The 20,381-nt window shown below is 44.3% G+C and overlaps 1 protein-coding gene across 2 annotated transcripts in view; it reads right to left on the bottom strand.

Annotated features, from left to right (window-relative positions):
- Nucleotides 1-20,244, bottom strand: part of TBC1D4 (TBC1 domain family member 4) — a 162,818-nt gene extending 142,574 nt beyond the window's left edge. Inside the window, exon 1 of one of the 2 annotated variants that reach the window (XM_075918883.1) lies at nucleotides 19,165-20,244. In XM_075918883.1, coding sequence (XP_075774998.1) covers nucleotides 19,165-19,635 — 471 coding nt within the window. In that variant the 5' untranslated portion in view covers nucleotides 19,636-20,244. The remainder of the gene's footprint in view (nucleotides 1-19,164) is intronic. The other variant, XM_075918884.1, reaches the window with a different exon arrangement.
- Nucleotides 20,245-20,381: the final 137 nt, after the last annotated feature.

Here is a 20,381-nt window from a genome sequence, read left to right as displayed (position 1 = left end):
GAGGTTGGAGTGCTAGTGTAACTGCATCAGGCGGATTTGAACCTGGGACCTCTCGAGCTTAGTATAGGAGCCTCTACCCTTTGAGCTAAAAGCCAGCTGACTCCCAACCCCTACTATAGAGGTCTCTTGGTCTTATCTGTTGCTGTGGTCTAAGTGCCACTGCATGGGTCAGTGAACCACACTAAGTGTGTGGGTTACACTAGGACAAGCTTCCCATGAGGGGGGGAGCCCCAAGCCTCCCTGCGCTATCCAGCTCACAGGGGAGAAATGCTCCCCCTCCCCTTGCAGGGGAATAGTAGCATGCAGTCACATGACCTGGAGGCTTTTTCCGCTGCTCCTACTGGCCAGAATCTGGCCAATGGGAGTAGCAGGAGGTGATGTCTGGGACTGGCACGGGACCCAAAGACAAGTAAATGCCCCTCACCTCCTCATGCCCAGACCCCCACACCCTCCCCACTGAGAACCCAGTTCTTCCTGTCAGTCCCCATCCCCTGGTGGGGCTGGAATATCAGTAGTGTCTCAGTTGGGAGCCACATCAGTGAGGTTTGGGGGATTTTTGGTGCTTCTCACTTGTGTGATCCCCAACTAATTTTTCTGTGGGTCAGTGGTCCCCAACCCAAAAACTGTTCCCCACCCTTGTCATAAATAAAGAAAATATGGAAACCTTTTGTCTTCAACAAATTAATAGTGTACTTTATTTAAAATGAAGTTTAATAAATGAACATGAGACTGTTAAAGTGCTTAGTCTGTTTTATAATTTAAATTAATATTCCTTTCTTATTGGTTAAATTAAATCATTCTCCCTAGCTGCAGCACTAGCAAAATGGGTCAGGCATAATTATGTAATTAACAGCAAGTTTCCATTAGCAACTGGTGTTCCACGAAAAGGTTTGCATTGAGCCAGGTAGGCTGTGGACCAAAAAGTTTAAGAAGCACTGAGTTAGAGGGATCAGAGTGTGCTGTGTTGTAGAAATATAGGAGGGTGGGGCTAGTGGTAGTGCGACAGGGCTGTGGGAACGGCATCCCCCACCCATGAGGAGCATCCCAAACCCACTCACTGGAAGCCCCACCTGTACTCACCAGGTGCTGGCCTCACTGAGCAGTAGAACAGCAGCAGGCAGAGGTGGCGGAGGGGGCCATGGTTGCCATGCTGCCTGCCATGATCCCAGAAGTAATTTTCATAAAATGTTTATTACTATATATATTTTTATTATAACAAAATCATTTTACCCATCACTGTTTCCACTTAAATTTTTAATTAACCTCTCATGCACATTCACTGCATGACTATTTTGAACTCCTTATGTTCCCAGGGCAGCCTTTCAAAGGGGCAGTGCTGCACCAACCCTGTATCAGCTGGGGACTCCAGCTGATCCCGGGGTCCTGCGGTGCTATCCCTGGGGCGCCGTTTCAAAGGGGCAGCTGCACTGAGCTTGGAGTCTGCTTTGGTCTCCGCTTTGGACTCCACCTGATTCCGGGCTCCCACAGCACTGCCCTTTTGAAACGCTTCTGCAGCATTTCAAAGGGACAGCGCATGCGTTTAAAAAAAATAATCGCTTGATAGCCCTAGATAATAGCTCAGATTTCAGAATGTGAAATTTTATTCATAAATTTTAAACTTTGCTACATGCCACTACTTTTTAACTTAACCATTTGATGTGGGCCTATTTAATTACAAAACTGGTCCTTAGGCAATATCTTAAGTGTTAATGACTGGCATTCAGGGAACTATTCTTCTGAATAAAATGTAGCTGCTATCAGGAGTCTCAAAGCACTCAGTTAAAGCCTTATTTCAATAGAAAAGGCTGCTCAAATAATACAGTGAGCGGATTTAAATACAGAAGAGTTTGAGTATGCACTTCAAATAATTCTGAGTAAAGAATGTGCCTAGGTTTTTTTTAATCAATTTGCTTCAAAAATCATGTGTTCGCACATAAGGAGAGCCATTGAATGATTTAGTAGCCTTCTGCTACAATGAAGTAAACTGAAACAATGATCAGAAAAGTTTTAAGGATAAGCATTTGGAACTACAGGCTGCACCTTCCAAAACCAGAATTTTCTTGTCCGGCAACATCCATGGTCTGGCATGGATATTTTTTCATCAGAGCACCCTGGTAGACTAGTGGCAGGAGGACAATCCACAAGGGGCCAGGCTGAAGCAGTGGGACAGGGAAGAGGCTGGGGCTCTCCAGCCTGCAACAGTGGGGCTGGAGCTGGCAACAGCCCCCCAGCAGCTGCCAACAGCCTGCAGCACTGAGACCAGGTCAGGACAACTCCTGGCAGCGCAGGATCAGGCCAGCAATACCTGTGGCAGTGCAGAGTCGGGGCCAGAGCCTCAGGGAGCCCACAGAAGTGGGGCCAGAGTCTGCAAACTGTCACAGGGCATGAGCCTGCACTCTTGGCAGCCCGTGGCAGAGGGACTGGGGCTCGCAGCAGCCCCAGCAACAGTTTAGGATCAGAGCCCCAGACAGCCCCTGAAAGCAGGGCCGGAGCCTGCAGGCTGCTGCAAGGCTGAGACTGGAGCCCGAGTACTAGGCAGCCTGACTAGGGCCAGAGCTAGCCCCCAGCAGCATGGGCTGCTGGGGCCCAGAAGGCAGTCCAGCCAGGGCAGCAGCAGCAGGACCAACAACCCAGCAAGGGCTGAAGGTAGTCCCCCCACACACACAAACCCCCAGCTGGCAGAGTCCATGGCTGGGGGCTGTGGCAGGGAATCTTCTCTAATCCAGCAAATTCCATAGTTCAGGACCCACTGGGTCCTGATGGTGTTGGATAAAAAAAATGTCCAATCTGTAGCAGATTTACCACCATTGTTCAAGTCTTTAGCTCAGTATTTTTGGAGGGGGGAAATAAATGGAAAATGTGCCCACTTTATTGTATTTTTCAATAATAGAGTTCCCTTAATGAAGTTATATAGTAATTTTTTTAAATGGAAGCTCCGTCAAATGTATTTTTTTCATCCCTATAAACTCTTATAATTCACTAGGTTTTAACAAAAATGGGCTATAGACTATAGTCAATTTGGTTTCCAATAACATTATCTTTTAGTTTTCAAACCTTAAGCATTGATTTAGCTGTGCCAAAACAGAGAACTACTCCAAATGTCTCCATTTTCAATCTTTTCTGTAAGGTTTATTGAGAAGCAATCCTGTTCCAGATTGAACCCATTTTTCTGTCTCATTTTGGTTCAGTCTCTCAACATTTGCTCAGTTATGTCCATTTTAAAGACTGTACTTGTTTTGGTTATTCCATCTCTTATTGAGAAGCAATCCCATTCTAAATACATCCCATTTTCCAGGCACAACCAAACCCTTGCGTTGCTTTCAGTTATAATCAGAGGAAGCTGCATACCGAATTTGGTGGTCATAGCTCCTGCTGTTTCGGAGGCATTCTTGATCAGACAAACTCTCTAAAATACATAGCTGTTTTGTAGCAAACTCACCAGAAAAATTCTCAGGCCTTTGACATTGAAAAAAATCAAATCAAACTGGCATTTTAATGTCAAGAAACAAGTCTGCACAGCTAAGTTGTGTTGGCTTTAGGGCATGAAGCTGATCCAATTAAACTTTTCAAAGATTAAGAGCATAGTTATCTTAGTTTGCTTTTTCACAGAAGTTCAATGAATGTTCTGAGAAACAAAAGCAAAATAAATTAGATAACCAAGGAAACCAAAAGATTGTTCAATTAAATGCATGCAACAACTGGTATCTTTAGCAGCTCCTAAGTAATTCAACACTGGCTCAGTACCAGTGTTTGCCAATTGCGGTAAACAAATAATTGTTCATATTACAGTGCATTCCTCCTCTGCAGAAGGTGGCTTAATATCAGGTTCTCCACCACCCCAATGGAGTATTTTACTTTCTCTCCAGAGTAAAATCCAGATAGAAGTGACCATTGTTATGTTTTCTCTTCGTAACACATTATGAATGGCTGTACTGAGGCAAACCAAATTTCAGTTAACTGCTTTGTGTAATGCTGACTTAATTTTAAGTCTGAAAAAAACTTTACAAGTAGTCATGTGACTAAGTCAGAGGTTCAGCCTGATGAAAACTCTAAAAAATAAGGAAAGCAAATCTTATTTGAACTAGGGATGTTGATTAGTTGATTAAACTAAATTTGACTAGTCAACAGATTTTCCATCAACTAGTCGATTAGTGGATAAATGTGGGCGCTGCAGTGAGCTTAGTTCCTGGCCCTGGGAGCTAACCCCACTGTGGCTCTGCCTTTTAAATGTATTAAGCACCTGAGGAACAGCTGTCGCACAGTCCCGGGACACCTGCACACAGACACACACACACACACCCTGCTCAGGCAAGCAGCAGGGGGAAGGAAGTCCCCAGCAGAGCAACAGACCTGGTGTTTAGGAGAGGGAAGAGCAGCTCGCGCTCTTCTGAGACCCGGGGTCCCCAGGTACCGGCCGAGCTGTCCTTGTCCCCTCCCCCTGGCCAGACCCCCACAAGTACCCTGCCCCAGCCCACACCAGCCCCCTGCCCACTGGCTAGACCCCCACCAGCACCCTGCTCCTGGCCCCTCCCTGAACTTCAAGAAGCTATATGGCATTAGGGCCAGCTTCTTTTCAGCATTGCTGAAAGGTACAAGAATGAAGGAAGGAGTTTAAGCATAGGATTTACATATTGATTTGATTTCAGATTTAGCATTAAACACACTTTTAAAATATGGATTACACAAATACTTTTCATTATATGCAAATTTCATAACTTGGTTTTTTATGCTACTGTATTAATCGGTCTCCAAAAACAGTCTAAAATTTGAAGAGAGAGATGCATATAATAAGTACAGTCAAAAAGTTGGGGACCTCAGTGTTGCACTGTCATCCTCAAAGAAGAATAAAAGTAAAAGGGTGAGCTGGTAAGTGATGTAGAGGAAATGCACACCTGGAGCTGAATGAATACAAGCAAATATTTATTTTCAGAAAGCAATACCAGAAGCATACATTTACTGTTCTGGGCAGGAGTCCATATTTCTCAATGCTCCTGAGTATACTGCAGAAATATTTCTAAGTACAGAACAAGTTGGTTTGCCTTGCCCTGGCCTGTTTTTCTAGGCAATGAATAGAAGTACACCCTATGCTTCACTTTTCTGGAGTACCTTCCACCAAAAGATATCAAAGGACTAACTCATTCATAAATGTAAGCATTATTTTTACTTCTCTCCTTCTCACATTGTATAGGTGGGGAAAATGAAGCGCACTGAAACTAAGTACCAGGATGTAAACCCAGTTTTCTGAATCCCCATCCCATGTTTTACCCACTTAGCTTGCTCTGTGTCTCAATCCTTTTAAGTAAGTTTCCTTGAAATATCATATTAGAGACAGACACACTGTAAATGTGCGCACAACTCTATGGCTACGTCTGCACTGCCAGGTTTTTTTCAGCAGAAGATATGCAAATCACACTAATCTGCATATCTTCTGCCGATCCTTTTTGCAGAATAAGGGCTCTTGCGCAAAAGGGGGCTTTTCCAACAAATATTTTTAGCAGCAAAACCTCTTCCGCAAAAAGGATCGGCAAAAGATATGCAAATGAGAGTGCGATTTGCGTATCTTCTGCTGCAAAAAAAACAGCAGTGTAGACATAGCCCAAGTGTAACATTTTGGCAGGGTTCACCCCTCCCTCCCCCCAAATGCTACTAATAGTTGCAAAGCTCTTGCCTCTGGTACATTTCATGGGTACGTCTAAATTACATGGCTCCGTCGATATAGGCATAAAGGATCTGACAACAAATGGTTCTGGGGTCGGCAGATCCCTGTCTAGACTGCCGCGCTGTGCCGACAAACAGCTGATTGGCACAGCGTGGCAGCCATTTTTATTTAAATGGAGCGGCAATTATTTAAATTGCAGCTTCATTTCCCTTTGTCATCCTGCCTCATCTACATGGCTCTGTCGACGGAACTATGTAGTCTGGGACACACCCCACATGTAACAATATGGTTTATTTTTTCTATAGTCATATTGGAAGGCCCTAAAGCCTTCCTCTGCAGCAAGACTGAAGAGTAGCGGCCATTGGCTGTAAAGCTTGAAGTCACATGCCCACATTCCATCTAAACTGCATTAAAATAGTGTCATACAAAGCTGTTAAGAAGGAGAGCCTGTCCCAATGGCACTCAGTATCACTGGGTAAAGAAAACAGCATTTCATCTGTCAAGAAACTGTTTATCAGTAGTTCAGGTTATGGAATCTTCATTCTATGATTGCAGTCTTCACTTGCCTATTGTTTGTCTGTATGATCTGTGTCTGGTGTTTAATTGTCTGCTGTATAATTAATTTTGCTAGGTGCAAATCAACTAAGGTGGTGGGATATGATTGGTTAGGTAATTCTGTTACAGTAAGTTACGATTGGTTAGTAAAATTATAGTAAAATAACTGGTTAAGGAAAAGCAAGGCAGGATTCAAGTTTCACTATATAAACGGTCCAAGAAGGAGATCACCAGGAAAGAGGAGAGAGTGAAGGAAAAAACAGAAAGAAGCAAAGACCTGGAAGAAGAATTCACCTCCAAGACACAGCCTAAGACTAGAGCTGCTAGAACTCTTCTGCACAATCGTTACGTGCAGCAACCAGGAACAGATGAGACAGATCTTGCCTGGCCAACAGGGGAAGATCGCTTTTCTTGCTCAGGATTGGTAAGCATGACACTGTGTGCTTAGTAGGTGTATTCTGCTTGCTTGGTAAATCGTCAATAAAGAGAGAGTAAGAATAGTACTGTGTAAGTCTCTTTCACTGATAAAAGATCCTGCAAACCCACAGGAAATTATTCCCTGACCCCTAGGAATTGGGCAAGGGTGGATGTTCCCAAAGTGTGGAAGTGATAAAGAAATCTGTGTGGATAGGAGTAGGTATACATCTTGGGGTACAGGCATGTAGGGCTTTCTACTTGAATACTACATCTCACCATCTACCCTGCTATTGACTGGGAGATTGCTAATACCCATGTTAGCAGGGTGTGTAATATCCATATGCTGTAAGTGTTGATGTAGCCCCTGACCAAGGCCCTGATTCCATAACATCTTGTTCATAGATAGACCCGAGTCCAGTCCCTGCCTATAGCCCTGTGGATTTCAATAGCACCCCATATGCAGGGGGAGGTCTGCCTACAAAAATGAGAATACAGAACCATGGCCCTTAACAGTATGTTACTCACATACCATATGTGAAGGTTTCTGTAGCTAGAATATCTCATATGCATTTGTCTCTTCCTACTCTAGCAGGAGACAGACCAAAAGAAGAGAGAGAAAATGTCAGGCACATATAACTATCGTTCCTTTCTAGCAAATAGAGTTCTTCGGATATAATCAAATATCTCCTTTTGTTATAACTCACATTGTAATTGGAAGTGACTTAGGGTACATCTACAGTAGTCCCCTAATTCAAACTAGGGAGGCTAATGAGGGTGACCGAAATTGCTAATGAAGCGCGGGATTTAAATATCCCGCGCTTGATTAGCATATTCCTGGCCGGTTGCCATTTTGGAAACTGACTAGCCCAAAGTAACTGCTCGCGTCTATACGCAGCAGAGAAGCGGGATTCCGAGATAAGCCCCTTAGTTTGAATTAACTGTTAAACCTCATTCCACGAGGAGTAACAATTAATTCGGACTAAGGGGTTTATCTCGGAATCCCATTTCTCTGCCGCGTATAGACGTGGGCAGTTACTTCGGGCTAGTCAGTTTCCAAAATGGCGACCAGCTGGGAATATGCTACTCAAGCGCAGGATATTTAAATCCCACGCTTCATTAGCAATTAGTCACCCTCACTAGCCTCCCTGGTTCGAACTAGGGGGCTAATGTAGATGTACCCTTACAGCTTATATGTATCTCTCAATTCAATGCAAAAAGTGACCTCTAAAAAATATTAATCACTATTTATGACATACCTTTAAACCTACCAATGTTTTGCACTGTTACTACATGTTTACTGTAGCTTTAAAGAAAATAGTCCACAGAGCACCAACTATTCCCAGAGAGTTTATGGAACAAATTTTAAAAAAGTGTACAACAGGAAATTCAAATCAGCGTCACTGAGTACATGAAGTACAATTAACATCAGCTTTACAAAACAGTATTTATTAAAATCCTGCTAGAAATAATTATGAACTGTTTTGAACAGTATTACTAGTTACCCCAGAGAATAAACAGTTCTATTTCCCAGTAAATGTTTTAGATGCTTTACAGATCACTCTTTACCCAATATGGCTTTAAGAACTTTGGAATTGGTGTGCTATTGAGCACTGTGGCGAGTAGGAACGTTTATTTCATTTTTTACTGAGCACGAAGTTAGTTGGTCAAACAGAAACAAACTGCATAACTGGAAAATAAAACCCACTTTTAAATAAATTAACCAAAAAAAAGGAAGCCTTGAAGCCAAACCCAGGGTGGAGAGAATTTTTAATACTCTAGTTTTACCTAAACTAGCAGCTTGTAGATGTTTTTTCTATAACTCAGAGAGGTTTTTATTTTCACAACTGTTTAAAATTAATTTAGTGCTTATGAAAAGTGCCAGATAACCAGCCTTTAAGACAGAAGTTTTATTTATCCTCATCAGATACAGTATGGGCAGAACAATGAAGTCTTTATGAAGTCACCCTTCCAACATTTCCTAATACAGACCAGGAGGGATCACCACAAAGGTTAGGTCTAAACTAGCCTTTAAAAAAAAAAAATACGAGAAACCAAATAATGGGCACTATACCAAAGCAATCATTAGCTGCAATGAAGACACTTGGAAACACAGAATGACTTTTGGTTAGTAGGCAAAACTGGAACATGTAAGTTCAAGCTGAGGAATCCTGCATCCACTGATGTCAAGTCTTTCATTTGTCCTTTTTTGCACCAGTTAAGATAGCATGCATTGAGCATATTGGTTGATTAAAAAAAGACTAACATGAGGAACATTTGGATAACTGCTTATCGACTTGTGAAAGTGTTTAAAACTTCTCTGTCACAAAGCATGTTAATGAAAGCTGTACTGTCAATTAAAGGCCAAGTGTTGAAAGATACTGAATACTTGATGCTCATGATGCCATATTACTCCATTTTATAATACAAGCAATTTGTAGCTGGATTCACCACATAGCATTTTGCTAGGCTGCATTCTGCACAGGAGCCTGCTCCCAACAAGAGTCCTCTGCTAGGGTGCAAGCAGGGGGTTGGCCTCCTGGGCCTCATTCTCCTATTCCTTTCATTGGTGCAGGATAGAGACTGTCCAGGAGAAGAGACACTCAGTCCCTACCTATCCTAGCAGTGTACTGGTGGGATTAGAGACAGACATTCATTGATTTGTGGGAGAAAATATTCATTGACTTGGTGGACAGAAGCAATTAGCTCATTTTTTTGGTGGGCAGGCTGGCTTTGACTGGAATATCCTTTCAGCCTGCAGGACAAAACGGTGTCGGTTCCAAGAAGTGGGCAGTGTTCCCTGTAAGTTGTGTGCTTGTGCAGCTGTTCAAGAGAGATCAAATGCCGTCCAGCTGATTAACAGAGTACCTACAGCTAGGTGTTTTCTTTCCACTGGCAGTGTGCATTCACATGCTTCAGCGCACATAAAAATTATTCTATACATGGATGGGAAAAATCTGCATACGGATGGACAAGATTAGAAGGAATGGTGTCGGCAGAGTGTACCTCACCAGGAAGAGAGTTTGGGAACAACATACCAGGCATGTTAAATATCGGTTAATTGAATACATACGTAACCTCATGAATTGTTATTGCTTAGTTGACTATTCTCTAGTCCCTGGGGATAGGGCCAGCATCCAGTGTGCTTCGGCCTCACTCCTGAGAAGACCCATGCCACTCTACGCTGCTGCCACTGTATCAGAGGCAGCAGCACGGGGTGCTAGGTAGTAACTAGTCTGAGAGGGGAGCCAGTTTAAAACCCAGCTCCCCTCCTGTGCTGTCGCCCTGTGCTGCTGCTAAAGAGGCAGCAGCTCAGGGTGGCAGCAACCCCTTTCTAGGTGGTGGCCTGAGCTGGTCCAGCCTGAGCTGAAACGGAGCTGGGCTGCAGACCAGCCTGCTAAAAAATTGACTGGCAAGTGGGGAAAGGGGGGGATGTGTGCAGTTTATAGCATTAACTATAAGCTTTTGCTTATCAGTTAATCGACTACACTATTACATCCCTAGAACATACCCTGTGGACTACTGCATTTCAGCTTATAACACAGGGTTATTTGTTGGACTAGGGGTTGTCTGTATTTTATCTTCAAAAAACCTAAGATGTCCATCTCATTCTTTTCCTGGACCCCAATTTGTCTTAGGTGTATACTGATCCATTTGTTAATTCTTCAGCTGTCTCTGTGGATGCATGCTGAAAAGGGAAAAATATTATCAATGCTGCATCCACTGACTGTATCCAAGATTTCTAGATTTGAGCTAAGCTTATAGAACAATCAAGTGTAGTATCCACACGGAAGCTTGTCCACCTCTCTGTACCCAGATGAAAAACAGTAATATCATTAATACAGTCAGGGGAGGAGAGGAATTGCCTCAGTGAAGCAAGTGTATATAATGGGTCTACAGGTCAGGGCACTGGACCAGTTTTCAGGCTACCTGGATTCTGATTCCAGCTGTACCTCTGAGCTAATGTGTGACAATGGGAAAGTCACTTCACCACTCCTGCACCTCTGGAAGCCTTCCAACACATTGCCTGTCTTGTCCATTCAGATTGTAAACTCTTCAGGGAAAGGCTGTCTCTTACCATATCCTGTACAGTTTTCAGCATAGCGTGGGCCCTATCTTAGCTTGGGTCTCCAGGCACTATACATAATGCTCCTGTGGTATTTATTATCTGTAAAGGGAAGGAGTGTGGTACAAAAACCAAAACATGGATGAGGGGGATGGGAGAGAGACTGAGGATACACCTTAAGAAAAATGACTTATTTAATTTTACCTTTTGTGTAGTATGAATTCAGATAACTATGAGATTACCCTTAAAAACACTACATTGTTCTATACAAGGAATAAGCAATCATCTTAACTAGTATTTGCGTTATCTAAGGCTGTCTCTCAACAATACGGAAAGTGATGACAGATCAAGCCATATGTTGTACATAAGACAAATGAAAGGCCATCTTGCAGCAGAATAATAATGTTACCTTTCTTCCTTGTTTCTGAACTTGAGAATATCATAAGTGACAAAACATGACCAGCAGCAGTGCTATAACTAGGTCAAACCGTGCAAAGTAATTCAGCATGATCAAGTCTTCCTCAGCAGCCCAAAGAAGTGATCATAAGATTGTCTCTAATGAGACATGCCTCACATTGTGGAATTCATAACTTTACACAAAGATAAGGTGGGGGTTGGCGGAGCCAGAGGAGAGAAAAATGGAAACAAGTACTGTACATGAAAAAGGGAAATAAATATAAATAGCATGCACTAGAAGCTACTCTATCTGCTAGGGCCAACAGATATGCAAGTAGGGGGGTGGGATGAGGGAGCAGCAAAGGAAGATAAGTCGTCATGTTCTGATTCTGCAGGGATAAACCATATGGAAGTGGCACTTCAGACAGATTTTTACCATATTCAAATCCAGGCTGTTACCTATGCCAGTACAAGGTTTTTTCACACTTTGTCTCATCTGCACAGACTGGTGAAACCTTGATAGAAAATATTCTTTTAAATGCATCTCCTTGGAAGGCGGCCTGATTACAATGTACATAAAGCTAATAAACCTACACCATCTTTCTTCACATGGCTCGATCTTAATCTAAACTTTTATAGTAGCTTTAAACACAGTCAAGGAGCATTTGATCATTCTACCAAGTCTTTCCTATGGAGTTATCCCCTTCCCCCCTCTTGAAACATAAGAAGTCTTTGTCAGTTGGAAAGGAAGAAGGTCACTTAAAATTCGACGATAGGGGGAATTTGAGAGAGGAAAATGAGAACTGATGAAAGCAGCAGAGGCAAGCTGGCTTTAAACTTTTTCCCTCCTTATGCAAGCTGTCAGTAGAAATACCAGGTTACCTAGCAGTAGAACCAACTTAGGTCTTACATGTGGATTTTTAAATATTTCATTTAACCACCTTTTTGGTATGTCCCCCATTTGTCTGTCAAAGGTGATGAAGGCCAAGATCTTTAACTATAGGACTCTAAAACTAGACTTCTAAATCTATATGTAGGCACTGCCTGATTTTCAAGCATGGTGAATTTTAATACTTTTGAAATATGGATTCAGAAGCCTAACTTTATGTTCCAATTTTGAAAATCTTAACAACCTCCCCCATTTTTTTAAACATAAAAATAGTTTGTCACCAGACTGTTACCTCACTCTTCAACTGAATCAATCTCTCTCTCTAGTTAAAGGCATGCTTTTTGTTTCTGATAGGCTGCAATCAAAATGTTGTCTAGCTACAGAACGATATAAGACACCAGTGTCCAAGTTTTGTTTGGAGTAAAGTAAAGTTCTTGAATGTTTTTGCACCCTCCCCTGATTCTCACATACCTGAAAAACACCTTTCCTTATGCCTCTCACCCAAACTTTGCTTTCAGTGACAAAACTGGGAGGCCACACTATTAATATGGCAGACCTTTTCTTTCCCTCTAGCCCCATTACACTTTGAGTGAGTTGACAATGCAGCTGCCATCTCCAGCTCAGGTAGGGCTAGATGCTCTAGTTCTTGGAGCCTCTGACAGGTGATCCTGACTGTGTTGGCCAAGAGGCTATCAGGTGCTAGCACGTCAGCTGCCCCTCCCTCCACCGCTGCTCATCTACTGCCCTTTGCCTTGGATCTGCCTCCTCCACCCCGGAAGCCTCCTGCTTGCTGGGCTGGGCAGGGCAGGGGAGGGAGAAGAGGGACACTGATGTCAAGGTGCCTCCTCTCCCATCCTGTATCCTATCCCAGCAGAGCAGGGCAGGGGGCACAACAGAACTTGGGATGGAGTTTGCTGGCTGCTTTTGGGAGTGGTGCAGGACCAAGGTAGGGGTGAGTCTGCCTTAGCCTCACTGTACCACCACCCAGGAGCCACCTGAGGTAAGGAGTGGCCAGTCGGAACCCACATAATGAAATCCTACCCCAGTCATGAACCCCCTCCTGCACCCCAAGTCCCTGCCCTAGTCCCAAGCACCCCTGAATTGAAACACCCTCCCAGAGCCTGCACCTAGAACCCCCTATGACTCTTCAACTGCCTGCCCCAAGCTCAGCTCAGAGCCCCTTTCACACTCCAAATCCCTTAATCCAAGACCAGAGCCTGCACTCCAACCGGGTGCCCCTGCGTGATGAAAGTGAGGGAGGATGGAGGAGAGAGGGAGAATGGAGTGAGCAGCGGTGAAGCCTTGGAGAAGAGGCACAAAGGAGGTGGGGAAAAGGCATTTGGGTTTGAGGTAGATCCTGGATTGCACTTAAATTCAAATAGTGATCTCATGCTTAAAAGGTTGGAAACCACTGCTCTAGTTCTACTTGAAATAGTGTGATAAAAATAGCAGTGTGGCCATGACAGCCTAGGGAAGCAGCTCCGACTAGCCACTTAAGTATGTGCCTATCATTTCAGATATGAGTGGTACTCCAGTACCCGTACCAATCTACTGCCCGTGTGCCATGCCACATTGTTATTTTTTAGTTCACTACCTCAAGCAGAACTAGTATATTTACATATGCCTAAACTGGGAATTACAACTCCCAGCTTCAGTGCAGACAAAACCTGTGTGCCTTATAACATTCTACTCAACAATTCCACTACACTTTTTACTTTACGCACATTCCTACAAAACCAGGAACAGCCTGTTTCTCAGATGTACAAAATCTACCTCAATTGAGCTTCAAAAACCCAACCTTAATATTAACTTGTGCAACATTTCATCTCACTTGGGAGCTTACTTTCTAGCCATTTGCTGTGATGCAAATCATGAAATGTTTTAAAGTGGTATATAAATATATAAATGTTAGGTCACTTTCCAATATCATTACAGTTTAATGTTTATTTGTTTTGATAAGAAATGTCAGTACACTATTATGCTCTAGCATGGCAAAGAACTCCTGGGGTTAAGATGAAAGAAAAGTCTTTGTCCTGACATTTAGTTTCTCAGCATGAGCCATCTAACAGAATTGTTCTAATGTACTGCCTTTTTTCCCCCCTAATTCTATCAGACAACTAACTACATTTGAAATGATCTGCTATTTTATCTACAGCTTGTTCAGTGATTACAGAGCAAGGATCTAAGTTATAACTGGGCTGCCTCACGCCCCTGACTCTGCCAGCCTACCCACTGTCCTTCTTATCTCATCCTTACTTTATAGGCAAAATGCTCCATTATTTCTGCTTTGCCTTAGGCCAGTCTAATCCCATTAACTCAGCAACAACAACAACAGAACACTGAAGCTACTGATCACGCTACATTAGACAGAGAGCTGTACATTGGACAATTTTCTTCCCAGCTGATGCAGTACTTGAGTAACATTTAAAATGCTGGAGAGGTGCACACTTCAATAATTTTCACTGTAAACTTTTAAATGGGCACTGCAACATTTTTTTTAAATGTCAGTTACGTACTTATCTATAAGGGAATGCCATTATCGTGCAACAATCTTCACTAACAACGATTAGTCATAATAATCAGATTGTTTACAAATAAGTTGTATTTGGTATTATAAAAGTTACCTATCTTGTTCAGGTTTCATGAAAAAATGAGAGTTCCATTTCCCCATATGAAATAGCAAATCAGCTCCTGAACCTTTTCCTGAGGATGTCACTTAGGAATTCAAAATGATTCTCCAATACCATTAAGATTTGTATTCAGACTCCACATTTAAAACAAATAGGCCTATGTTGTATATTTCATTTAATGAGCTCAGGTGGAGCTTGAAACCTTGATCATCAATAAGAAGCTTTTCCAGATGATGAAAAGAGACAAGCAGGGCTAACCATCTGCAGATTCTAGCCATTCATTTTATTTTTTAAAGCTTCTAGTTTCAGTAGTTGCAAAGAAAACATTCTATATATAAAGTTAGAGAGTGCTGTAATCTTAAATACTCAGATGCACTCCATGGCTATGGCTATTCTGCAGCCTTCTTCTGCAAAAGCTTATGCAAATGAAGCATGGAGTAGAATATCGACGTGCTTCATTTGCAGAATTAATTAGCAGCCGTTTTTGCGCAAGAGGCTTTTGTGCAAAAAGGAGCTGTGTAGACGGCTTTTTGTGCACAAAACCTCCCTCTTGCACAAGAGCCATCCTCATTTTTTCAGGAAGAATGGCTCTTGTGCAAGAGGGAGGTTTTGTGCACAAAAAGCCATCTACACAGCTCCTTTTTGCAGAAAAGCCTCTTGCGCAAAAACGGCTGCTAATTAATTAAGCAAATGAAGCACAGCGACATTCTATTCCACACTTCATTTGCATAAGCTTTTGCGGAAGCTGCTGCAGTATAGACATAAGCTGCAGTATAGACATAGCCCATGCCTCCAAAATTATTCCCAAGTGAAAGCAGTGTGAAACTAACAAATCAGCTATTCAGTAGCAGGCACTGAAATCAACAAGAGTCCTAGTCTAGTTCAACCAACTGTTGCTTTGGAAAGTTATGTGAAGAGTAAGCACTGCAGCTTCTCTGAAAGAGAAGAGCATATTTTTTTTTCTTTCCCAAGCTCATCAATCAGAAGATGATGGAACTTTTCTTGCCCTCCCATTTCCAGCAGCCCAAGAGCAAAATACTGAGACCCTGCACAGAGGCCAGGGACAGAAACCCACTAAAAATCTCAGTATTCACTGTCATACTGGCACCTGAGAACTTCTGGGACAGGCTTCTTGCTAAGGTACTATCCCTGAATCCAGGTAGAGCTGACCCTCCACCCCCATATTTTTCAGATCTGCTTAAGACTAGTTGGTGTTTCCAATGACATCCAGTGACATTTTTCAAGATCCATCTTTAACTCTTCAGCAAATGTAAATAACTTTGCCAGATCTCTGATGCCGTAGAGACCTGGCCTTTACGGAACAGATGCTTATGGCAAAGAAAAGGAAAAAGAAAAAGAAAAAAATGAAACTGAACCAATTATACTTCTGAAAATGGATTTGGTGAGTGAAAAACTCACTGCCAGAATTGGGTGAAACTAGCAACAACAAAATATTTAACATGTGACTGTGCACCCTGAAATTTAATCTGCTTGCGTGCAATTTCTGGGACATTAGTGCAGGTGAAAAATCTAAAAAGGCTGGTCCCGGATTTGTCACTGGTTGATCCCAACTACAATACTAAACACTACCCTTTTGAATGTCAGTAATTTCCATTTTACCTTTACAGGTCACAGAAAGTTGGCTACACTATACTTCTGACTCCCTCCACTCTAAAGTAAATTGAGCTGTTGTTCATGCTAACAGCTCAAATATTTACAGTGAAAGCAAAGAAGTCTTGAAACAGGAACTGAAAAAAAAATCACAAACACCACAGAGAACTGTGCTTGTACATTCTACCATCTTTTGAGAAACTCCAAGGATACTATCAGTTGTGGAACTTGAAATTCTAGGAGGAATACTGTGCTTTTCCCAGTCAGAAACTCAACACCTCATTCTGTTTGCTCAGAGCTAAGGATTAATTGCTTAAGATCGGCACAGACTTGGCCAATAACATAGTAGTTCAATCTCCCTCACAGGCGGCAAGAATTGGGAAAGGAGACCACTTTCTGCCTCATTGCTCTTTAAAGGCTCTGAAGCCATTCATGTGCTTGGAGTCCCACAAATCATAAGGCTGTCCCTGCAGCTACACCAGTTAGTTTTGTTCTTTGTCTTCAATGACAACATTAAACCACCACCAATCGCTAATGAATTTTATTTTTAATTAAATGATAATATAAAAAAATCTTACTCCTAGGATATACTTTAATACATAGTCAAAAGGAGATGTATATTTTACTGCAAAGAACATTTTTCTGTTAGTAGCAACTTCATCCCAAAGTGTCCATTATAATTCCCTAATTTCCTATACAATTTTTATTTACCTCTGTGAAGATTATTATGTTTTATTCTGTGGAGGATAGGGGAGAATCTGTAGTGAATGACTAATAAAAGATAGCATCCAAAATGAGAATGAAAGAAATAAGATTCTACCCAGCAGAGTTGAACTGGGAACCTCTGGAGCTTAGAGCACAAGGCTTCAGCTATAAAGCCGGCTGGTTCTCAGCCTAGGTTAGAGCCAGCTCCCTTGTTCTTATCTCTTGCTGTAAGTGGTCTAAGTGCCACTACATGGTGCAGTGAACCACACTAGATGTGTAGGTTACACATGCATACAAGAAGCAATACTGAATAGGTATTTTACAACCCACAGTTATTTCCTCTTTTGTTCCTGTAATAATGGAACCAGCATGGACATAATTCAGCTCTGTACATGAATTAGTATCATGTATACACCTACACTACTCCACATTAAATGCTTCATTAATTATTAGCACATAGTTTGCTGAAACCCAAGTTAGTATTCTAGAACCTTGGCCGACAGCTGTTTTACACCTCCTCCTCCTCCTCCTCCTCCTCCTCTCACTCCCTTGCTCCCTTCACCTAAGAAAATAAAAGAAAAACTTTTCAGTAAATCTAGATGTGTTGATTAAATGGCTTCATTAGACTCCAGTGCACATAACTAATTATATTCTCTTTACCCCAGAGGTGGGCAATAATTTTTGATGGGGGCCACTTCAAGTTTTTGTAAGTGGTCAAGGGCCGCACTTTTCTGTGGATGGGGGATGCAGGGTCTGGGAAGGAGGTTGGGTGCAGAAGGGAGCTCAGAGTAGGGAACTGGGGTGTAGGAGAGAGGGTGTAGGGTTTGAGAGGGAGTTGAGCGAAGGAGGATTTGTGGCCTGGGGCAGGCAATTGGGGTGCAGAGTCCAGGAGGGGGTATGAGTGCAGGAGAGAATTCTGACCTGGGGGAGGAATTTTGGAGGAGATGCACAGTTTGGAAGGGAGTGTGTGAGGCAAGGTGTGTACGAGGGTTTGGGTGGAGACTTGGGGCAGAGAGTTGTAGTGTGGGAGAGAGTTAGGTGCCAGAAGCAGGCTTTGAGCAGAAGGTGCTTATCTAAAAGGCTCCCGGCCAGCAGCCAAGCTAGACCCTCAGGTAGGCTCCCTGTCTTCCACAGCCCCAGGCTCAAAATGGTACCCCATATATCTGTTTAAACCTCTGGGGGAGCTGCCCATGTTGCTCAAATAAAATATTATCCATGAAAGACTATCACAGCAATTACCATACTAACATAATTTTCCACCCTACTTGTCAGTTTTGCTGTTCCACAAATGATCAGCATAGAGAGGGGAAACCAACCTTCTGTGCACTAGATGTAACAACCAAAGCCTTCTACAGAGCCTGCAAATAACATACTTGTAGCTAGCTCTTTTGGTTGGCACAAGCTCAACAATGTCCCCTCCCAAATATAACTTCATTTATAACAATCCTGTATGTGTCTGGCACAGCCAAGTTGTCCTTACCATGACTTGAAAGTAAAATGAGGCCCTGTTGTAGTTTAGGGTGTAGAACATACTACAGGCTATTCTACTTATTTTTAATGGTTATGCTTCATTAAGGATAATTTAAAATACTTAAACATATTTTTACTTCTCTTCATAAGCAATTACTGTGATTATCACAATGATATGTGACCATGAATATGACCAGATGGTCCACTAGAGGAAAAGGTGGAGACAGTCCACTCTTTGCATGTTCACATTAGGAAAAGGCCCTGAACTGCCTGGTGAGCATGCACTATATTGTGGAAGAAAGCAGATACAAAGTGTTCTGCCAGTCTGCTGTTCATGCTCTGTATTAATTAATACCCCCTTCCTGCTTGGTGTGAGAACCTGAACTATGCCCACACAACCAAATGCAGTTAACCAGAAGCTTTGGGGAACAGTCCCATATTGCTTCCACTTTGGACACTTGAAAAGACGCTCTGTCCAGAGCCCCCGGGAAAGCCTCCCTTGACCCAATCCCCTCTATGGATCCTAGGGTCCCGCTCATAATACCAGCGCCTAGATCTCAAATCAGTTCACAAAGAAATTTCCATACCCTCCTTTTTGACTGTCCGAACGCTGCTCCCCAATGGGCCCCCATGTCTATAGTCTCTGAAGAGCAGGTTCTCTATTCCCCACCACCAATGGGAGGGTGAGGCGCTATAATATCGCACTTCGGTTCCCACCACCCTATTGGCCTCCAAGAAGCCTCCTACACGGAGCAGCCCCCGCACTTGCCTGGTTGGGGTCAGTGGCCCGGAAGACGTGGCAAGCCACCTGCGAGTCGGGGTTGTCGGGCTGCGCCTTGATCAGGTAGGCGAAGTAGGTGAGATCGTGGCTGTTGTGGACGAAGCGGGAGATGTGCTGCGCCTTGTGCTCGAAGATGAAGACGGCCGGGTTGGCGCTGCCCGGGCTGCCGCTGGAGGTGGCGGGGACGCAGCGGAGGTTCGGGGAGCCCAGAAGCAGCAGCACCTCCCGGGCGGGCACCGAGCTGCCCAGCGGCCCGCCGGGCTCCTTCCCTTGGCTGCGCCTGCGGATCTCTGCCATCAGCCAGGGAAGCATGGGCAGCGTGGTCCGTCTGTCCAGGCAGGACCAGCCCACATACCACAGCTTGAAGCGCTTCTCCCCCATCGCCCTGCCCCCGGACTGAGGCTGCGGCTCCAGCTCCAAGGGGTGAGGGAGCGGCTCATCCTGGCCCTGCTTCTCCATGCTAAGACAGCGGCCGGCTGGGTGCAAGGTGCCTCTGCCCCGGGTAAGAGAAGAGCGGCCCCAGGGGCAGTCACAGGGGCCTATGCGGGCGCAGCAGATCCGAGGAGCGGGGACCCCTAACCGTGCATCCTACTCGGCTTCCCCCTGCCGCACTCGCAGGGCAGGACTCCGCTACTGCCCCTCCTCAGCCTTCCTACGCCTGAGCCCCGGGCTGTCACACCCCCTCCGCCCCGACTGGGCTGCAAGATCCCCAGCGAGAGCCGCTGGCAGCGGCGCAAGCAAGCGCGGCTCCCCGCCGCTGTCCCGCCGCCTTTCTGCTGCACAGCCTCTCTCCGCAGCCATGCGGGGTCAGCGCCAGTGCGAGCGCAGGGGAAGGAGGGAGGCTGATTCTCCCTCTTCCTAGTGGCTCTGGGGAGGAGGGAGGGAGCTACGCTCCCGCCGGGGCTCTCCCGTCCCAGCCCCGGAGGAGGGAACTCGCTCGCCCCATAATCAAAACAAAACCAAACGTGGCCTGTGCATTCCCACCCCGCCGCCGCCTCCTGGCGCTGCGCTTCCGCCCGCCCCGCCAGGTGCAAGAGCAGGCTCGGCTCCGAGCGCGCCTTTCGCGCTTCTGCACATGCTCGCGCTCCGCGGGCCGCCCAAGGAGCATGTGTGAAGGGCCTGCACATGCCCACCAGGAAGGAGAAGCTGCTGCTCAGTCAGCTGAGCTCAGTGAGGCTGGGCTTCCCTGAACAGTGCAGGAGCAG

This window comes from Pelodiscus sinensis, chromosome 1 (assembly GCF_049634645.1).
Source record: "Pelodiscus sinensis isolate JC-2024 chromosome 1, ASM4963464v1, whole genome shotgun sequence".
NCBI classification, from domain to species: domain Eukaryota; kingdom Metazoa; phylum Chordata; order Testudines; family Trionychidae; genus Pelodiscus; species Pelodiscus sinensis.
Note: the sequence above shows the minus strand (reverse complement) of the source record. Positions and strands in the feature narration are given on the sequence as shown.